Source organism: Capsicum annuum, chromosome 1, assembly GCF_002878395.1.
Source record: "Capsicum annuum cultivar UCD-10X-F1 chromosome 1, UCD10Xv1.1, whole genome shotgun sequence".
NCBI classification, from domain to species: Eukaryota; Viridiplantae; Streptophyta; class Magnoliopsida; order Solanales; family Solanaceae; genus Capsicum; species Capsicum annuum.
Window position 1 is genome coordinate 213,691,830 of NC_061111.1, and position 19,453 is coordinate 213,711,282.

At 33.8% G+C, this 19,453-nt stretch overlaps 1 protein-coding gene across 1 annotated transcript; it reads left to right on the forward strand.

Annotated features, from left to right (window-relative positions):
* The first annotated feature begins 14,713 nt into the window (after positions 1 to 14,713).
* On the forward strand, positions 14,714 to 17,287 carry LOC124896933 (cell number regulator 1-like). Its single transcript, XM_047408859.1, has 4 exons — positions 14,714 to 15,546; positions 15,628 to 15,699; positions 16,049 to 16,264; positions 16,939 to 17,287. Exons 1-4 carry the CDS (start codon positions 14,940 to 14,942, stop codon positions 17,031 to 17,033), a joined length of 990 nt encoding a protein of 329 aa, XP_047264815.1. The 5' UTR covers positions 14,714 to 14,939; the 3' UTR covers positions 17,034 to 17,287.
* The last annotated feature ends 2,166 nt before the right edge of the window (positions 17,288 to 19,453 follow it).

Sequence of the window (19,453 nt, forward strand, 5' to 3'; positions counted from 1 at the left end):
ATATGTTATGCCTACCATGTGTTTGATTAAATGTCTAGATAAAGGAACAATTCCCAACTAGTATGATATCATGAAATCCCCACGTATGTACAAGCTTATGCATATCACATGTTTGATGAAGTGCTTCAATGTATAAACTATGAATTGTGTTGTTAGTCATATGTTCAAGTAAGCCATGCTATGTCAGTTTCTTCTTATCGAGTCCTGGGGGTACTTGTACCCAAACATTTAGCTATGATCCTAGAGCCATGTCATGTTTTCATGATACTCTCAGTCAAGCTATGATCCATAGAACTCAGTTAGTCAAGTGACTTAGGAAATCTCAGAAATCTTAGTAATCTCAGTAGTTCAGTAATTATAGTGATCTCGGTACTCAGTAATCACAGTAACCGCAATATTCCCAGTCAATATCAGTAACTTCAATATTCTCATTCAGTCCTTAGAACTCAATACATTCCATCAGTCAACGAAAATTAGTAAATTCAATTTAGTTGATCAGTTCAGCTCAGTTAATTGGTCCAGTTCAGTTAATTAGCTCAGTTCAGTTAATCAGTTCAGCGTCTTCCAGATGGGAGTAGGATTTGGCACCGAGCGACCCTAGGGATGGGGACTCACCCGCTAGATAGGAATGAGATCCCTAGAAGCAATCCCTAAGTTTCAGAACTATGTAGCCAGCGTAGGTATGAGATATCACCCATTAGATAGGACTGACATACTCAGGGATCACCCGTTAGTGCATTTAAATATATAGGACTGATCCCAGGGGTCACTTTAGACTGACTCTACAGCAGTTGTCTTTACCAGTGGCGTGGTACTGACACCCTTCCAGGTGGGGTTACAAGTTGGACCCCAGTTAGCTTAGTATGGGGCATATCAGTTAGATGAATACATCCCACAGTTTCAGTTATAGAATCAGGACTGTCAGATACAGTCAATTCAGCTCAGTTGTATAGATCTATGACTGTCAGATATAGTCAATCCTTGTCATTATAAATAGACTTCAGGATTACCCACTAGGTAGGACTGATCTCAACTATGGTCAATCAGTATCAGTAACATCAGATTTAGAGATCACCTACTAGATAGGACTGATCTCAGATTCAGTTCCTCAGATACAGTACAAAACTCAGCTAGTTTTATCAGATATCTATATCATTAAACTCAGTAGTCAGAACTCAGTATTCAATCCTATCACGACCTCAGTTATAGTAACGTAGTCATACATGTATTCTCATATTCATGTTAGTCAGTCAGTTAGTATTGTTCATGCATATGAGCCATTTCTATTCAGCTTACCTTACATGCATACTAGTATATTCAAAGTACTGACGTATTTGTGCTATGGTGTCTTATACCATAGGTTTATAAGTACGAGCTCCAGAGCATCAGAAGCATCCTAGTTCAGTAGTCAGAGTTAGCTGTGAGTCTTCAATCTTCGAGGACATGATGCTTATATTAATATTTTAGTTTTTAGATTATTTCAGTAGTTGGAGTTAGTTGGGGACATGTCCCATCAGATCCTTATTCAGACGGTTTAGAGGCTTTCAAACTATAGCATGTTAGACAGTTATTTTAGATTTGTTTTGGTAATGTTATACCGCATTCAGACATTGTTTTACCAGATGTTTATTCAGTTTGAACCTTATGGCCTTTTAGTATATGTTTTTGCATTTATACAGTATATTATGCAGTGATTAGGTATAGATATCAGTCATGGGTTATCTTATGGTCATTCGGGGTCATGGGCACCATGTAGCATTCTAGTTCAGCAAATTGGGGTGTTACAGATAGTCACCAGGGCACTAACAATCTATTAACCCTATGACTGAACTGATACAACTCATAATGGGACCATACGACTCCTAAGGTCCAGTTATAGTCAAGACAAAATCTATTTGGGGTATACACTAGACATCCTATGATTTGCACCCAATAACTCATAATGAATCCTTATGTCTCTTAGTGAGCCACTCATACTTAGAGCTGAACTAAGTCACACACTTACTGATTTGGTTATGATGGGTCCCTAGGACCCGTCAAGACTCCCTGTGACTCGTTGGGTAAGTCGTAGTTAAGGCAGTGAGGATAAAATTTTAGAAATTTTTAAGGACCAAAAACCTAAAGTGCTACATTCTTTGAGTAGGTTGTCTATGGGTAATGTATCCCATGTGAAAGAGGATAAGTCGGAGTTGGCCAAAGAGGTTCACAGATTAGCTCTATTGGAAGTATGTTTTGTTGGCACAGAGGATGGTGGTTTAGTGGTTTATAATGGTTTACAGTCATCTTTAGTGGCTAAAGTTAAATAAAAAAACATAATGATCCTTTACTTAGACAGTTAGTGGATGTACATCAGCGAAAAGTTGATATTTTCTCCTACGGAAGAGATGGTGTCCTTCGCTATCAGGGTCGAATATGTGTTCCCAATGTTGATATGTTGAGAGAAATAATACTAGTTGAAGCTCATAGTTCTAAGTATTTAATTAACCCTGGGGATCCCAAGATGTACCGCTATTTATGGGAAGTTTATTGGCAGAATGGTATGAAGACAGATGTAGCAGACTTTGTGGCTAAGTGTCCCAATTGTCAGTGAGTGAAAATTGAACATTAAAGATCAAGATGTACTATTTAGGATATTGGTATTCCTACTTAGAAGTGGGAGGTCATTAATATGGAATTTATTATAGGGCTTTCTTGCACCAAACATTAGCATGATTTAATTTGTGTCATCGTGGATTGAATGACTAGGTTAGCCCATTTCTTTCCAGTTAAATCTCATATACAAATGAAGATTATGCTAAGTTGTATGTCCAAGAATTTGTAAGGATTCATAGAATTCCCTTATCCATAATTTCAAAAAAAGGTACTCAATTTACATTATAGTTTTGACAATTATTTCAAAAAGGCTTTGTTACAAAGGTGAAGCTTAGTATCGATTTTCACCCTTAGATAGATATTTAGGCTGAGCAAACCATCCAAACTCTAGAGGATATGCTGAGAGCCTATGTGATTTATTTTAAGGGGAGTTAGAATGATCATCTACCTTTGGTTGAGTTTGCTTACAATAATAATTGTCATGCTAGCATTTAGATGGCTCTATTCGAGGAATATGGGCATAGGTGTAGATCACCTATAGGTTAGTTTAAATTTGGTGAAGCAGCCATAGTTGGGTCATATTTGGTCCTCAGAGCTATAGAGAAGGTTTAACTAATTTGTGAGAGGTTAAAAATTATTTAAAGTCATTAGAAATCGTATGCAGATGTGATAGAAGAGAACTAGAGTTCAAGAAGGGTCATTAAGTATTTTGAAGGTGTCACCCTAAAGGAGTGATGAGGTTCGAAAGAAAAGGAAAGCTCAGCCCTTGATATATTGGTCCTTATGAAATCGTCAAGAGTGTTGGAGATGTTCCTTATGAATTAGATCCTCCATCAGAATTAGCCACGTTCCATCCAATTTTTTATATGTCTATACTAAGGAAGTGCATTGGAGACCTGTCCTTAGTAGTCCTCATACAAAGTATTGTAGTGAAAGATATCTTATCCTATGAGGACTTGATTGATAAGCTCAAAGGTTAAGGAATAAGAAAGTTTCTTCGATAAAATTTCTTTAGAGAAATAAATCAGTTGAGGGAGAGACATGAAAAGCAGAAGTAAAATAATGATTCGACATCCTTACTTATTTACCCCTAGCATAAAGAGGTAAGAAATCCCTTCTAATCTATTTTACTCACCAACAGCCTTACTGATATCAATTATCCTATGAAGTTCTTGTATGAGAATTAATTTCATGTAATTCATGGTTCATGGGTTTGAATTATGAGATATGTTAGAAATCATAAAATTCATAAGTTTTGATCATGGATAATAGTCATAATATAATGAGAAATCATATAGGTAGAAAATCATTAGAATTGTGTATGAACTCTAGTTTATCAAATAATATATGTTGAAATCTTACATACATGAGACTTATGGATTCTTTGATAAAATTACCTGAATTTGGCTTATCTAGCTTGAATTTGGAACCCCTCTAGTTATTATTTAGAACCTTAGGAGAATGAAAGCTTCTGAATTGTTTCTAAGTGTTCATAATAAATTTCAAGGTTAAAATTGATATGGGGAGGTTGCATAGGGGAATAAGAATGAAATTGCCCTAATTTTAAATAAGTAGAACTTTACGCCCGGGAAGAGGGTTTGCCGCGCACGACCCATCGTGTGGCATACTATTGTGCCCCGCACTATCCATCGCACATCACCCTTCTATGCCCTGCATGACCCATGGAACAATCATATTTCTAGGTCTATGACATCCTTTCACTACCTAAATGACCTTATTTATGACCCTGATCACATACAAAAACTACTATGAACCTGTACTGTTAGAACTTACAATTTCAAAAAATTTAATGGATAGCTCCTTTGTAATTTAATATGTTCTTGATTTAAATTACGATAAGGGATGTTAATGGGACCCTTAAGAAGTGTTTCAAAATTTTTGATTGCATTTTGAGATTTTTTTTGGGACCCCAAAATAGTAAGGGTTTGTGATTAAAACATTCCACGGAGGCATGGCACACCCTTACATGAAAACTAGCAGCTTAGTGCGATAAGGGTGTGCTACGCTGACTGGCTTCCATGATAAGGGCGTGTCATGCTCTTGTTGTGGTGTGATAAGGGTGTGCTACGCCCAAGGGTACTGCGATGCTAATTTTTAGTTTTTTCTTTAATTTTTAGGGCATTTTGGTCTTTTACCTCCTAAAAAATTTCATAACAATGCTAAATCTATTCCCCTACCCTCACAAGTCAAAATACACGTTTCTTCTCATGCCCAAACCCCTAAGAACACAAAAGAGGAATTTCTTCTCTAAATTTTAAGCCTTCGGATTCTAATTTTAGCTTTCTCCAAGCAATTCACTAATTCCAAGTATGTGGGTTTTGATCAAGGATATTCTTTTATCCTTGTACCCAAAAGTTAAGCTTTTACATGAATTTTTAAGAAATTGGTTTAATAGGGTTCATACCCACTTTCATTATGCTTTAATATTATGGTGTTTCGTCGTGAGTTAAGCCTTATTTAGCACAAGATTTCATGTTTACTTATATTTTTATACATGAAAATAATCTTAGCATTGAGACTAGTATTCTGACACAAAGTTCCATGATTTGATAAATGTGCATGATTTTCAATATGATTTAGTCAGTTTACAAGAGTGTGCGATTTTAGCATGATTCTCTCAGTTTTCAAGAAGTTTAGACTTACTACTTTAGATTTCAGATTATTACATATGATCCAGATTTATTGTTCATCTTATGATCTCATATAAATTATGAAATTCACACAGTTATTTAAGGATAGGATTTACCAATAGAAGCATGACTGATTTTCAGATATATAAACCTATATGCTTAATTTAAGGTGAATTTTATACATTATGAGCACCAGTATATATATATATATATATATTGGGATTTGTATTTAGGACTGGGAGGGGAACGTGAGTTCAGTGCATCCTATTTTTCAGAAACTACGTGCCACCGTAGGTTTAAGGGGCCTCGTTAAGGAGTGTCCCCTCTCCCAAATGGTCTCAGCTTAGTGATTACTTCATTTCAAGTTCTATACTGATGATAGGGTATGGAACAATCCTTCTCAATATGGGTCATATATTAGACTCCATGCTAGCTCACATGGTTTATGTCGGTTATAAGAATCTTCCACAAAAAAGATAAATTTTAGAAACTAAATAGTGACTCACACAGCTTATCATATTATACTTTACTATTCATTCTTTATGATATTTTAGCTTTCAGTTTTATTCATCATTATGGTGACTCTATTTACATTTAGCATGTATTTTTTCAGTTACATTATTTATTAGTTTTACTTATTGAATTCGCCTTCATATACTCATTACATTTCAAAAGTACTAACCACATATATGTCTATGTGGAAACATTATTTCATAATATAGGTTCTAGTGTTCGTCATCCATAGCATGATTAGCCACGGTGACCACCTTCAACATCTCGTCAGTTGGTGAGTCCTCATACTTCGAGAGCCAAGTTTATGCTTGTTTTCATCTGTTCAGTTACTATCATCCTAGACATTATGTTTTTAGATTGGATCAGCTAGGGTATGTCCTAGTGGTAGTTCTTGTTAGAGGCTTGTCAAAACTAGCCAGATGATGTGTTTATTTTAGTTTCTCAAGAATTTCAGTTGATGTTAAGTTTCTAATATTTTATTGAGACTACTCATTAATTGAACCTCGTCTATAATCTTTTAGTTTCCACTCATGTTTAAGATTATTTGGTCAATGCTCAATGCTAACTATATATCATGGGTTAGCTGTGGGCTACTTTTAGTCCTAAGCACCGTGTGAAGTTCAAGGGGTAGCCTCGGGTCATTACATGTATGAACTGTGGGGGTGTTACACACTCCACCTATTTATCAAGATCAATATTAAAACTCTCGTACAAGTCAAAATTATCCACCGCTTCCAAATATAAAAAAACGTAATTCTCTTAAATAATGAAATATGAAAAATTTATAATTTTGTATGATTTGACTATTTTAACCCTTTTCATAGTGGAATTATTGTATTTTTGGAGTATGGGTGTGATTAGCATAATTTTTTATGCATTTTGGTACTATTTATGCGATATTGTGGTTTTTTATGGCTTCAAAAGCCTTATTTTAGACTTATGTGGATATCTTTTAATCCGTGCAATAGATGGCTAAACGAACTACCTCAGAACCTCCAAAATATCGATTTTAGGCTAGGTAGACCTTTGTTTTAGGTACCGATGCACCCAAGCTTATTTCTACCTATTGGTTGGAAAGTTGAAAATTTGAAAATATGGGTATGGGACAAACATTTGATTGAAATGACCTCAGATAGAAAATCTGACTTTGCCAGCATATCTAGAATGTTGATTTTAGGGAGGTAACATATTTAGTGTGATTTTACAGCTTTTAAATCTCATTTTGATCCTCGGTTTGGAAAATTATGATTTCGAATTTTGGGGGTCAACTCTGTGAAAATAATTTTTTCCCAAATATGACTTTGCCAACGCGTCCAAACCGTTGAATTTAGGGTGGTTGCATAGTTCGTTTATATATATTGAATTCCAAATGAATTCTAAGCACCCCGTCGAAGTCCGGGTTGGACTTAAAAAAATTCTACACTATTAAATCAAGTGTGGGCCCATTTTGCATCTTGGCTCTTGAGATTTAAACCCTAAAATAGTGTGGAAACTTAAACGTGAATCTTGTAGGAGCTTGGAAAATTAGATTAACATCTACTTCTTGATTCTATTACGGATTTAAGGTAAGAATTCACCCTTTTCTTTGTAATTTCTTGATTAATTTCTCAAAACCCCAAAAAATCTTAGGGCTTGAGTTTAAACCCAAATTTCACTCCTTTTCACTTGAATAATATTTTAATCTTATAATTACTATCTATTTAACCTTCAAAACAATACTGATTCTTAATTTTAACTCGGATTTTTAAGATTTTACCCGGTAAAGCTTAAAAATAATTTTTCTTCGATTTAAACCTCGTTTTTTACTCTATTTGACTTGAGTTTTCATCTGTAGATTTCTAAAAATGTGTAAAATGTGTTTTTGAAGTAAATTTATGATTTTTCCTTCTTTTTCGAAAAACTCATTTCGGGGGTCCATTTTGACCTTGATCCAAAAATAGTCAAAATGGGTGTCGTTGGTTTTGTTTTGATATTTAGATTCCATATATAATTTTTTTAGTGGAGTTTGGAATTTTTCATAAAAGGTAAGATCATGGATTCGAAGTGTAGCAGATCGATTTCGGCATTCGAGGTAGTTTATGGCTTAACTCTTTCAAACTGGGCTAAGTAGTAAATGATGGTACAAAATACATGTTAAAGATAGGAAATAATCATAAAAATGGCTATTTATGTATTTTTCCTGTGTGAGGGCCTATATATGATGTAATTGTCAAAATTGAGTTATTATGTGATATGTGTGATTGTGTGGGGTCCTATCTGATATTGATAGCCTTGAATGCATATGAATAATTGTATTGTATTGTCAAGATTCTTAATATGGTACCATTGGTGTATTGTGATTATATTCATACTTTATTAGCATATGAGGCATGTGGAAATTCATGGATGAAACATAATTAATGAGGGATATTGGCTCACATGGTTGTGAAAATATATCATTGTGGTTGGTTGTGGAATATATTATGTGGTTGGTTATGGAAATACTCATTTTGATTGGTTGTGATCATTACATTCTCATATCATACTCATTCATGAAACATTGGTACCACCTGTTTACACCTGAGTAATATTGGCAACACCTTGTTAAAACCCTTCTCGAGGGATATGCTGGGGAGGAGATATTGTAGAACCATATAAAAACCTCTCAGAGGGATATGCCGAAAAAAAGAATTAAGATATGTGGATTGTATACGGGTTGATGAACCCCCTATGGATCGTACGTCGGGAAGATTTAGCTTTATACATGTATACAGGGATTGTGTGACGATCCCCATGGTTGTACGAAGACCTCAGGCATCATCATTATCATCATCATATATATTGCACTAACTTTATTGTGTTATGTTGTGTTGTATTGCCATATTGATTTGTCATCTATGTATTTGCCATTTTTTTAATTGTATTTGATGATTTTATATATACATGTTCTTCCTTAAACTACTTATATTTTATATAATGCGTACTTATGTTCTATCTTGGTGTGATGTTGCAATATTTGTGATATATTAGAACTGTTAGTTGATCCAGCCAAGGTTGCAGCAGTTCGTGGTTGGTCTAGACTTACTTCGCCCATCAAGATTCAGAGTTTTGTTGGCTTAGTAGGCTATTATTGGCATTTTGTTGAGGGATTTCTCTTCTATTGCGGCTCCATTGACCAAGTTGACCTAGAAGAAGATTTTGTTCAGTGGTTCGATGCTTTTGAGGTGAGATTCTAAAAGATTTAGGACCTATTGACTTCAGCTCCTATAATGGTTTTGCCTAAGAAGGGCGTGGGCTTTATCATCTTTTGTGATACTTCAGGTATTGGGTTAGGTGCTGTGTTGATGTAAGAGGGCAAGGTGATTACTTATGTATCTTGTCAGTTGAAGCCTCATGAGAGGAATTATCCTACCTATGATTTAGAGTAGTATGCAGTTATGTTTGCCTTAAAGTTATGAAGGCACTACTTATATGGAGTCCGTTGTGAGATCCCCTTAAATCATCGTAGCCTTCAGTACTTCTTCACCCAGCGAGATCTTAATATGAGGGAGCGCCGTTGGCTTGAGTTGCTTAAGAATTATGATTTGAATATTCTCTATCATTCGGGCAAGGATAATATGGTTGCAGATGTCTTGAGCCAAAGGTCAACAAGAATGGGTAGCTTGGCATATCTTTTGACCTAGGAAAGGCCTTTAACTTTAGAGGTTCGGTCTTTAGCTAACCAGATAGCTAGGCTTGATATTTTGATACCTAGGCATATTTTGTTATTTGTGGAGGCTAGATCTTCTTAGATAGAGCAGATTGGAGCTTATTAGTTTGATGATGTTAGATTGAGGTTGATTCAAGGTAAGGTGCTAAGTATGGAGGCTAAGGAACCCTCACTCGATTCAGGTGGAGTTTTGAGGATTGGGGGTTGAGTTTTTGTACCGAGAATGGGTAATTGGATTAGGTTGACGTTGGAGGAGGCCCATTGTTCTAGATATTCCATCCATCCAGGTGTAACTAAGATGTATTGTGATTTGAGACAACATTACTGGAGGGGTGGTATTAGGCGAGATATAGTAGATTTTACGGCTCGTTGCCTATGTTGTCAGTAGGTGAAAGTCGAGCATATGAGACCTGGTGTCGTGCTTTAGAGGTTACCCATTCTCGAGTGGAAATGGGAATGGATCACCATAGACTTTATGTTTGGTTTGCCTCATACATCTCAAGGTTATGATAATTTTGGGTTATCATGGACTAATTGACCAAGTCATCTTATTTTATTTTGACTCAGGTCTCATTCAGTGCTGCGAGGTTGGCCCATATCTATATTCATGAGATTTTGCATCTTTATGGTGTGTCTGTATCTATTATTTCCGATCGAGGTCCTGTGTTCACATCTCACTTCTGAAAGACTTCTCAGGATGAGTTGGGTACTCGGGTGGATCTCAGTACAACATTTTACCCTAAGACTGATGGCCAGTCAGAGCGGACTATCTAGGTTTTGAAGGATATGTTTCGCGCTTGCGTGATGGATTTTGGTGGCCAGTTGGAGCAGCACTTGGCTTTAGCAGAGTTTGCATATAATAATAGCTACCATTCCCGTATTGATATGGCTCCTTTTGAGGCATTTTATGGTTGGCATTTTTGCTCCCTAGCAAGTTGGTTTAATGTTTCAGAGGTGAGACCTCAAGGTACGGACTTGCTTCGTGAGTCTTTGGATAGAGTTTGGGTCATTCAGGATAGACTTAGAGCGGTTAAGAGTAGGTAAAAATATTATGTTGATCGTAGGCTTTGTTCCTTGAAGGGTGTGATTGGGTTTGGGCAGAGGGGCAAGCTTAGCCCTAGATATATCGTCCCATTTGAGATTCTTCGGACTGTTGGTGATGTGGCTTATGAGTTGGCTTTGCCCCCTGATCTATCAGCTGTTCATCCAATTTTTCGTGTTTCTATATTTTGCCTCTATATTTCTGATAAGTCTCATGTCATTCGTTGAGAGTCAGTTTAGTTAGATGAGTAATTGTCTTTTGTTAAGAAGTCAGCTTCATATTTGGCTAGGGATGTTAGGTGGTTCCACTCTAGAGTTATCCCTATGTTTAAGGTTCAATGGCGACATCAACCTATAGATAAGGCAACTTGGGAGGTTGAGTCTGATATGCATAGTTTCTATCCCCAACTCTTCATTGATTCAAGTATTTCTTAGCCTTAGTTCGAGGACGAACTAGATAGTGGTGGATAATGTAACGACCTAAAAATTTAATGAAATATGTGAAATTTATAATTTTGTGTGATTTGACTATTTTACCCCTTTTCGTAGTTGCATTATGGTATTTCTGGGTTGTGAGGGTGATTGGCATGATTTTTGATGCATTTTGATACCATTTATGTTATATGGGGTTTTTGATGGCTTCAAGAGTCTTATTTTGGACTTATGTGGATATTTTTTTAACTGTGCGATAGTTGGCTAAACGGACTACACCAACAACTGCAGAATATCAACTTTAGGCTAGGTAGACCTTTGGTTCGGGTCCCGGTGCACCCGAGCTCATTTTCACCTATTGGTCAAAAAGTTAAAAATTGAAAATATGGGTGGGGAATCCACATTTGATTGAAACGACCTCGGATGGAAAATTCAACTTCGCCAGCAGATTCGAAATATTGATTTTATGGTGGTAACATATTTAGTGTGATTTTACGACTTTTAAATCTCATTTCGACCCTTAGTTTGAAAAGTTGTGATTTCGGATTTGGGGGTCAACTCTGTGAAAACGATGTTTTTTCAAAAATATGACTTTGCCAACCCATTCTTAACCCCCTTACTAGAAGGGATGGGGTTATGACTGCTACCTAGGTGTATTTGTGATTTTTTTTTTTATTGATATGATAATACTTCACTGTTTATTACCAAAAAAAACTATTTATACCATTAGAAGAATTACAAACTCACCTTTATAAAAGGTTAGAGCAGCAAGTACTATCCAACCAAGGAAAAGTCGATCAAATAGAAACATATCAAATACAAACATATCTTCATAAGATCTAAGATTTGATCAACAATAAGGTGATCAAAAAGCTTATCCCAACACTAACATATCAAATATTACAAGAACAACTCCTAGAATCTTTAATCCTCTAAATGAGATTCAAAAGCAGATCTTCAAAGGTTGAAAGTGGATAGATTAATATAAAAGATTGAACACGATCCTATCGATCCATTATATTAATTCCTCATATTTGATCGACATTGTGTATATCATTCTAGAAATGTTGGGCATACCACTGAGGATCGCATCCATCTAATTAAAGCACATTATTCAACATCCAATCAATCAGAAAGTTATAACTCTCTAAACAACTTTTCCAAATGTCAATAAAAACTTATTTCCAAATCATGGAGGGGTGTCTATCCGTATTGATGAAATAGATAGAGATTGATGTACGAGAAATTATCTTAGGATAATCTACAAAGCGGATGATCTAGAGTTGGGAAGGCCTTTGACTCATTCTTTTCATGTTCATGTAAATGACAGTCTGTTGGAAGGAATCAAAGATCTATTAAAATACTGTGATCATTCAGAAGGTTGAGCTTGGAAAATAGTTATAATATTGGATATCTATCCCTCTCATAGTTTTTTATTATCTCAGATAGTTACAATAACTTTATATTTTACTTTTCCCGATATTATTTTTCTACTTTCCAAAAGGTGTAGATCCATACTGGTATAGATCATAGCCAATAATAACATATGATATTGACTTAACAATGGCATGTCTAATGGAAATGATGAGAATGATATGTTGGAGATATGCTTTGATAAGGTGATCAAGGATAAGAATATCCCACCTAGGCAACAAAGAAGTGCAAGCAACAAAAAAAGGCACGTGAAAAGCAACATAATTGGGATGGTAAGGTGATTGAGGAATTTATTCTAAGGTATCTATAAATGCGACAAAAACCAAATTATATTATAGTCTCAACAATATAATAAGATCAAATAAATTCAAGAAGGCAAATAATAAAATATCAATTGTTGTGGATAAATTTAAGAAGTCGAGGAAAATACTTGAGGTTACTTTAATAGAAATTTATCTTTTTAGTCCATACACATGAATAAAGTTTTAGGCTGATAAATCAAACGTTATTCTTGCATTACTTCAATATTTTCATATGTATTAGCATCACAGAGAGTATTTTAAACTTTGTGATGATCATTGAATTTCTAATTTTTTTGAATTTTTTATTTCGGCATGCTTGTTAATTAATAGAAGTTTATTACCTCGTTAGAATTATTAAGATAAGACCTAACTCTCCTTACTTGTACTATTCTCTTTGAGATTTTTATTTATTAATAAAAGATTAGCCCTAAGTACCTGCCTAGTGGATTTGCTAAAAAAATAAATGTTGTTATAATTAAGTCTATAGTAAATTAATTTTTTTTTATAATTTATTAGTTATAGCTAAAACGTAGTCCATGAATATAGATATAGGATGGAGGTTTAGACCTTATTTTTTGCACTTAATTAAATTGTTAGTTTGAACAGATCTTAATCATTGAAATCTTGAATAAAATCTTAATGCCATGAAAAGGTATATTTGTATAGATTTTTCACTATCACTCTACCGACAATCAGTAGGTACCATCATTAACCATCTCTTTTATCACAATAACTATCATCATTATCAATTATCATTATCATCGTCAATTATTAGAAACTGCCATCAATCACCTCTGTTATTACAACCACCACGAGGACCACCACCATTTTCAAAAACTAGCGGCAGTCACTATCATATCTTCCACCTTCATTCAGATTCAAACATATTAGTCTGAATGTTTGAATTTAATGGAGGTTTGAATCTGAATGGTTCAAACTTTATGCTATTGAGTGCATTTATTTATATTAAGATTTAAACGCTAATTCGATCAAAATATGTCTTAATCATAAAGATCTTGAACAAAGTCTCAACATCATTAAGAGGTATTTTGCGAATAATTTTCATCACCATTCTATTCATGATTACAGTCACTACCACTAATTAACTTTGTTATCACAATTACTACTGTCATTGTCAACCTCCACCACTACCAAACACTATTAACAACCGCTACCACACACCTACACTTTCTTTTTTATAATTTCATCCACTGTCACCATCACATCTATCACCTCTACTATCATTATAGTCAATCCCTACTACCAATAATCTTCACTATCACAACTAACACCGATGCCAACTACCTCTAGCACATTGTCAACAACCACACATTCTTTAGCCACCACTATCAACACTTTCAACTACTAACATCATCTAACATCACTATCACAACTACCAGCACTACCAATCACCATCGTTACATTAGCCATTACAACACCAACAAACTAGAGCAGTATAATATCACTATTAACACTACTAGCCACTAATACCAATCATTACTATCACCACAACAAACTATCTCCATCATACTAGAGAACATAAATGTTTCTTACTCAATAATTTTAGTTCATTAAATTTGTTTTTATTAAAACTAATTATTTTTATTTAAATTGTATATTTGCTATGTTTAACAATAAATAAATTATACATATTCAGTTGTTGAAAAATAGATATTTTTGATATTGAAATCTAAAAATAATATCTAAATTATTCAAAAATGCATTTTGATTCTAAATTCTTAATGTGCTGATTCAAATTGATCCTAAGTACATGTATCCACTTATTGTGTTCAAAGTAAGCCGTTATTATATCTACATTTTTTTAAAAATCATTCATGTGTATAGCTTTCTACGAAGGAATTAAATTGAGTGTACTAAATAAGGTAAACAAATTATTTAATTTTTGATGGGCATTTTAAAAATTCATATATATATATATATATATATATATATTTATTTATATCCTCAAAACGACATCTTTGTCATTATTATTTTTTTTTGAGAGAGAATGGGCCACTTGTGGTTGATGATAGAAGAAAAGAAAATCATATTAGGAAAAAATAAAACTTTTTATCAAAATGATAGGGTGGAGTTACAATTATTAGGTTACAACTCTCATCCCATCTCCTCTTCTTTCATGAAATTACCTCATCTTCTTCCTTTCATTCCTTCTGTAATTATTAAATTTCATCCTATAAAGTATAAACACAAAAAACATATTTTCTTTCAACAATTTGTTGATTAATTTTACATTTCACACACAATTATTGGAAATTCATCCAAAAAATGCAAACAACAGATGGTAATAATGAGAACATTCCAACATCCCCTAGTCAATTGTCACCAATATTGCAAATTTCAAAACATGAACCTCTTTCACCACAATCTCCATCGCCTAAAGTTTCAATTCAAGGGCCACAAAATTCTACACATGGAGATCTTTCATCGCAATCACCATCGTTGTCTCAATCACAAAATTCAAATCAGGCACATTTCTCCTCATCCTCATCATCATTACATAATTCGACGAATGCATCTCATTCCGTTATACCAACTACAACAACAAATATGTCAAATGCCATGTCACCACCACCAAAAAATCCCCTTTGTGGACCGCTCTTGCCAGAACAATTGTCATCATCATCAACACGAATTCCCTGGCCATTAATGCCACTACCACAACAACCACCTCCGTGTCACCAACCCTCTACGATGCCATTATTCCCACCAATGGGGATGCCACCACCATTTCCATACTTCCCTGTGCCCTTTCCTCTTGACCAATTTTATCATCCAACGCTCCCTAGAAATATCAATAATGCCTCTAATGGCCAAATTTATAGTCAACCTTGGTCCACAGGCCTTTTCGATTGTTTTGATGACATCAAGAATTGTAGGTTCCTCTAATTATTTCCTTAATTTCTCTCTTAAATCTTCTTATATAGTTAATCATGTTTTTATGATATTGTTGTAGGTTTTATTACATGTATATGTCCCTGCGTTACGTTTGGGCAAGTGGATGAGATTTTATCTGAAGGGCAAATGAGTAATTTTCTAACTATTTACATCAATTGGAAAAAACACATATACTACTCCCTCTGTTCTTTTTTAGCTGTTACGTCTCACTTCTTAAGAGTCAATTTAACTAATTTTTAAAGATAAATTAGATTAATTTGATATTTCAAAATTACAATTTGGATTTACTCAAAATCTATACAAAAGTACTATAACTTGTAATTTTTCTCATATTAGTAAGATGAAAAATAATATTTTAAAATATTAGTCAAAGTTTATATTATTTGGCTCTTAAAAAAGCAACTATGGCAATTAAAAAGTACCGAAGGGAGGAGTACTATATATTTTGATCTAATTTTTGATATTTTATTTCAATGCAGCTTGGTGGGAAGCTGCGTTAATGTTTGGACTTGTGGAATTGTTATGTTGTCAAGCATCATTCATTTTTGCATGGTATCATCGTCTGCTATTCAGAAAAAAGTACAACTTGATGGGTAATCTATTCAGTGAGCTTGCAATTACTCTATGCTGTATGAGATTGGTCCTTTGTCAGAATTATCGTCAGCTTAACAAACTTGGGTTTGATGTAGCTCTAGGTAATTCTTAATTCATTTTATTTCTATTTTATTTTCTCATAATATAATAGTTTAATTCACATGGAGAACTATTTATATCAAAATTATAATTCAAACATAATTGTTCATGTAGTATGAAAAATATTGAGGAGATTTTGAAGATGTTTGACTACACGTGAAATTTCATAAAACAATAATAATTTTTGAAATTTGTGGTTTAAACATTAAAAATTTATGTTATTTTAAATCAACTTATTAAAGGGAAAACAAAAGTTTAAAAGCAAAATTACTTTTAGCGGAGAAACATGTGAAATTCTTTTTTAAACAAACTACAAATGAAAAGGTGTAACATAATTGATATATATGTGTCATTCTTATATAGTGATTACGTACTTAAGGAATTATCTTTTAAGTACCTTTATCTAGTATTGCTAATATACATATTTTCATTTCACACTTCTAATCTACATAAAATAATAAATACATTCATGCATAACTTTAATGCAGTTGACTAGTTATTACATCATCTATATTAAAATAATTTTTTCATATAAGACATACTAAAGAATCCATTAATTTTGCACGAATTATATTTCTTAATCCATCCAATCAAACACTATTTACTTTATTCAAGATTTTATGTTTGGAACTAATTTTTCATAGAATTTCCAACCAAATTACCCCTTATATTTCAGGATGGAAAGCAAATAAAAAGAAACGAAGAAGAATATCAAGCCAAGCTGCAGTACAATTTGTGCCACCAATGGCTAATCCAGGGATGTTTAGATGAATAGAAGATTGATTGCATGAGATTGTTGCAAACTAGTGAGAAATGGTTGAAGAAAATTATAGATTTTTATTATTTAAAAACATTATATGACACAAAAGGAGGGATTGAATTGTTGAATTCTACACATTGAAGAATAATCTATATGCTATGTACCCACTTTTTGGAAATTAAACTGGGATATATCATGCTCCTTTTTCTATAACTTATTTCTTCGATCACATGAAGTCAGTTTCAATGAAAGAATAGTTCTTCCATGGTATGTATTCCCATTTATAATCGAAAGCATGATATCATACCGTTTGTTATTATATCAAGCTCACGAAAAATTGAGACATGACTATAGTTTTGTTGATTCATGAAGTGTATTAATGATTAGCAAACAATTGCACTTGCATATATTTGAACTAACTTAACCCTTTTTTGAGTATGTGTATGCCGTTGCATGATTCATATTACTCCCTCCATCTAGAACCGTCAATATGGGTCAAGGCTTGGTGGGCCAGCTCAGTCCGGCCTATAAGTTGATGGGTTAGGTTTCAATTTTTGCAGCCCATTTAAGAATAGAGTTTTTTAGCCCGATTTGGATAAGTCCATGGCCCGTAGGGCTTGAGGAATGTGGGTTGGGCTAGCATGTGGGCCAGCCCAATAAATAATTTTAAAATAAAATAAAATAATAAAAAATAATAAAAGAGTTAAAAAACAATCAAGTCCAATGATAACCATTGACCGGTTCCATTAACAAAGAAAATGAAAACAGGAAAGTTTCCTACTTTGCTATCTAATAAATAATAAAATAATTAAATATCTACCACTAAAACATAAAGAGTACATTGTACTCTTCACTTTCCTAATTTCCTTAATTCAGCTAGCCGTCGCCTCTTCACTATATCTCCCTCAACGCACCATCGACTTTCAACCGTGATGTTTTCGATTGAGTAGTGTCACCTCTTCGTTTTCTTCCTACTTTGGGTGATTCAAGCTCTGGCTCCCTTTTAATTAACAAACATTAATACTATGTGTTATTGTGTGATAAATATTTATGTTTATTAACAGTATAAAATTAAATGATAAAATATTATTTTTTAAAAAGGGGGCTGGCCCGTGAGGCCCGCAACCCACAGGGTAATAGCATGGGCTCGGTATTTTTTGGCCCGTCATTTAAATGGGTCAATCCGGTCTAACCCGTCAAACTCAAAGCCCGTATCGGCTAGCCCAGATGGGCTGGGTCAAGGCTGGATCAACCCGTTTTTATAGCTCTATCTCCATCCCATTTTATGTGTCATCATTTCCTTTTTGGTTCATCCCAAAAAGAATGTCATCTTTCCTTATTTGATAATTATTTAATAGCATCATTCCCAATTTATCTTTATTGGGTCCTACTTATTAATAAGAGAAGACAACTAAAAAGTAACTATTAAAGCTACTTTAAGAGGAACAATTTTATAAATTTTACAAATTGAAAAATTTCATGGCCTATCAAAAGACGATACATAAAATGAAACGGAGGGAGTACATTTTTTGACTTGTGGATATGTTTAATTTGTGATCCAAGAATAAGCTCAAAGGTGTTTTAGCATATATAAAGCAATTTCGACAATTGCAATTTTTGATGGTTATGATTTCCTTCTTCACGATTGTGAGAGAGGGAATGGGGACAATGAAATTGAGGGATTTTGGTCATCAAAACCGTGGAAAAATGGGTTACGACTGCAAAGGCAGGAGTTGATGGCAAAATAATAATAGCACTCAGAATAATATTCATAACAAATAGCAATAATAAGTGAGTAATAACAACATCAAATATTATAATGAAATAAACATAATACTATTCAAATAGAGTAATATAATAGTACTTCCTACAATTTGATAGTGCCAAGAAACTATATAATTCAAAAAAAAAAAAAAAAATTATTTCACACAATTCATTATAATATTACTCTCATGCTATTTTTTCACATGCTAAAAAATAGCCTGTGGGTTACTCTCTAATACTCGCTATTACTCTCTCTCTGTTTGGTTGGTGTACTTAAGCTGAGAGACCACTCCTATTTATAGCAAAAGGAACCCTTGCTTTAACCAATCAAAATAAATTGCTTCTGACACCTACAAGTTGATAAATACTTTCACTATCTCATTTTACTCGTCTCAAATTGAGATGACACTACTATTAAAAAATAATGATTGGTAATATAACTTAACCATTTTGTGCCTATTAATTATGTTTTGTTGTTAGTTATAATATTGATGGATGACTAATATCAAAGCAGCATTTATATTCTTAATGGTGTACTCTTAATGGTACTCTTCTTTGCAATATTTTTTAAGAATGCTAATAATAAGGAGTTATCAATTACACTAAGGTATAATGAGAAAAAAAAAATTTCTTGTGTTGATAAGTAAAAAAGAACAAATAAAATAGA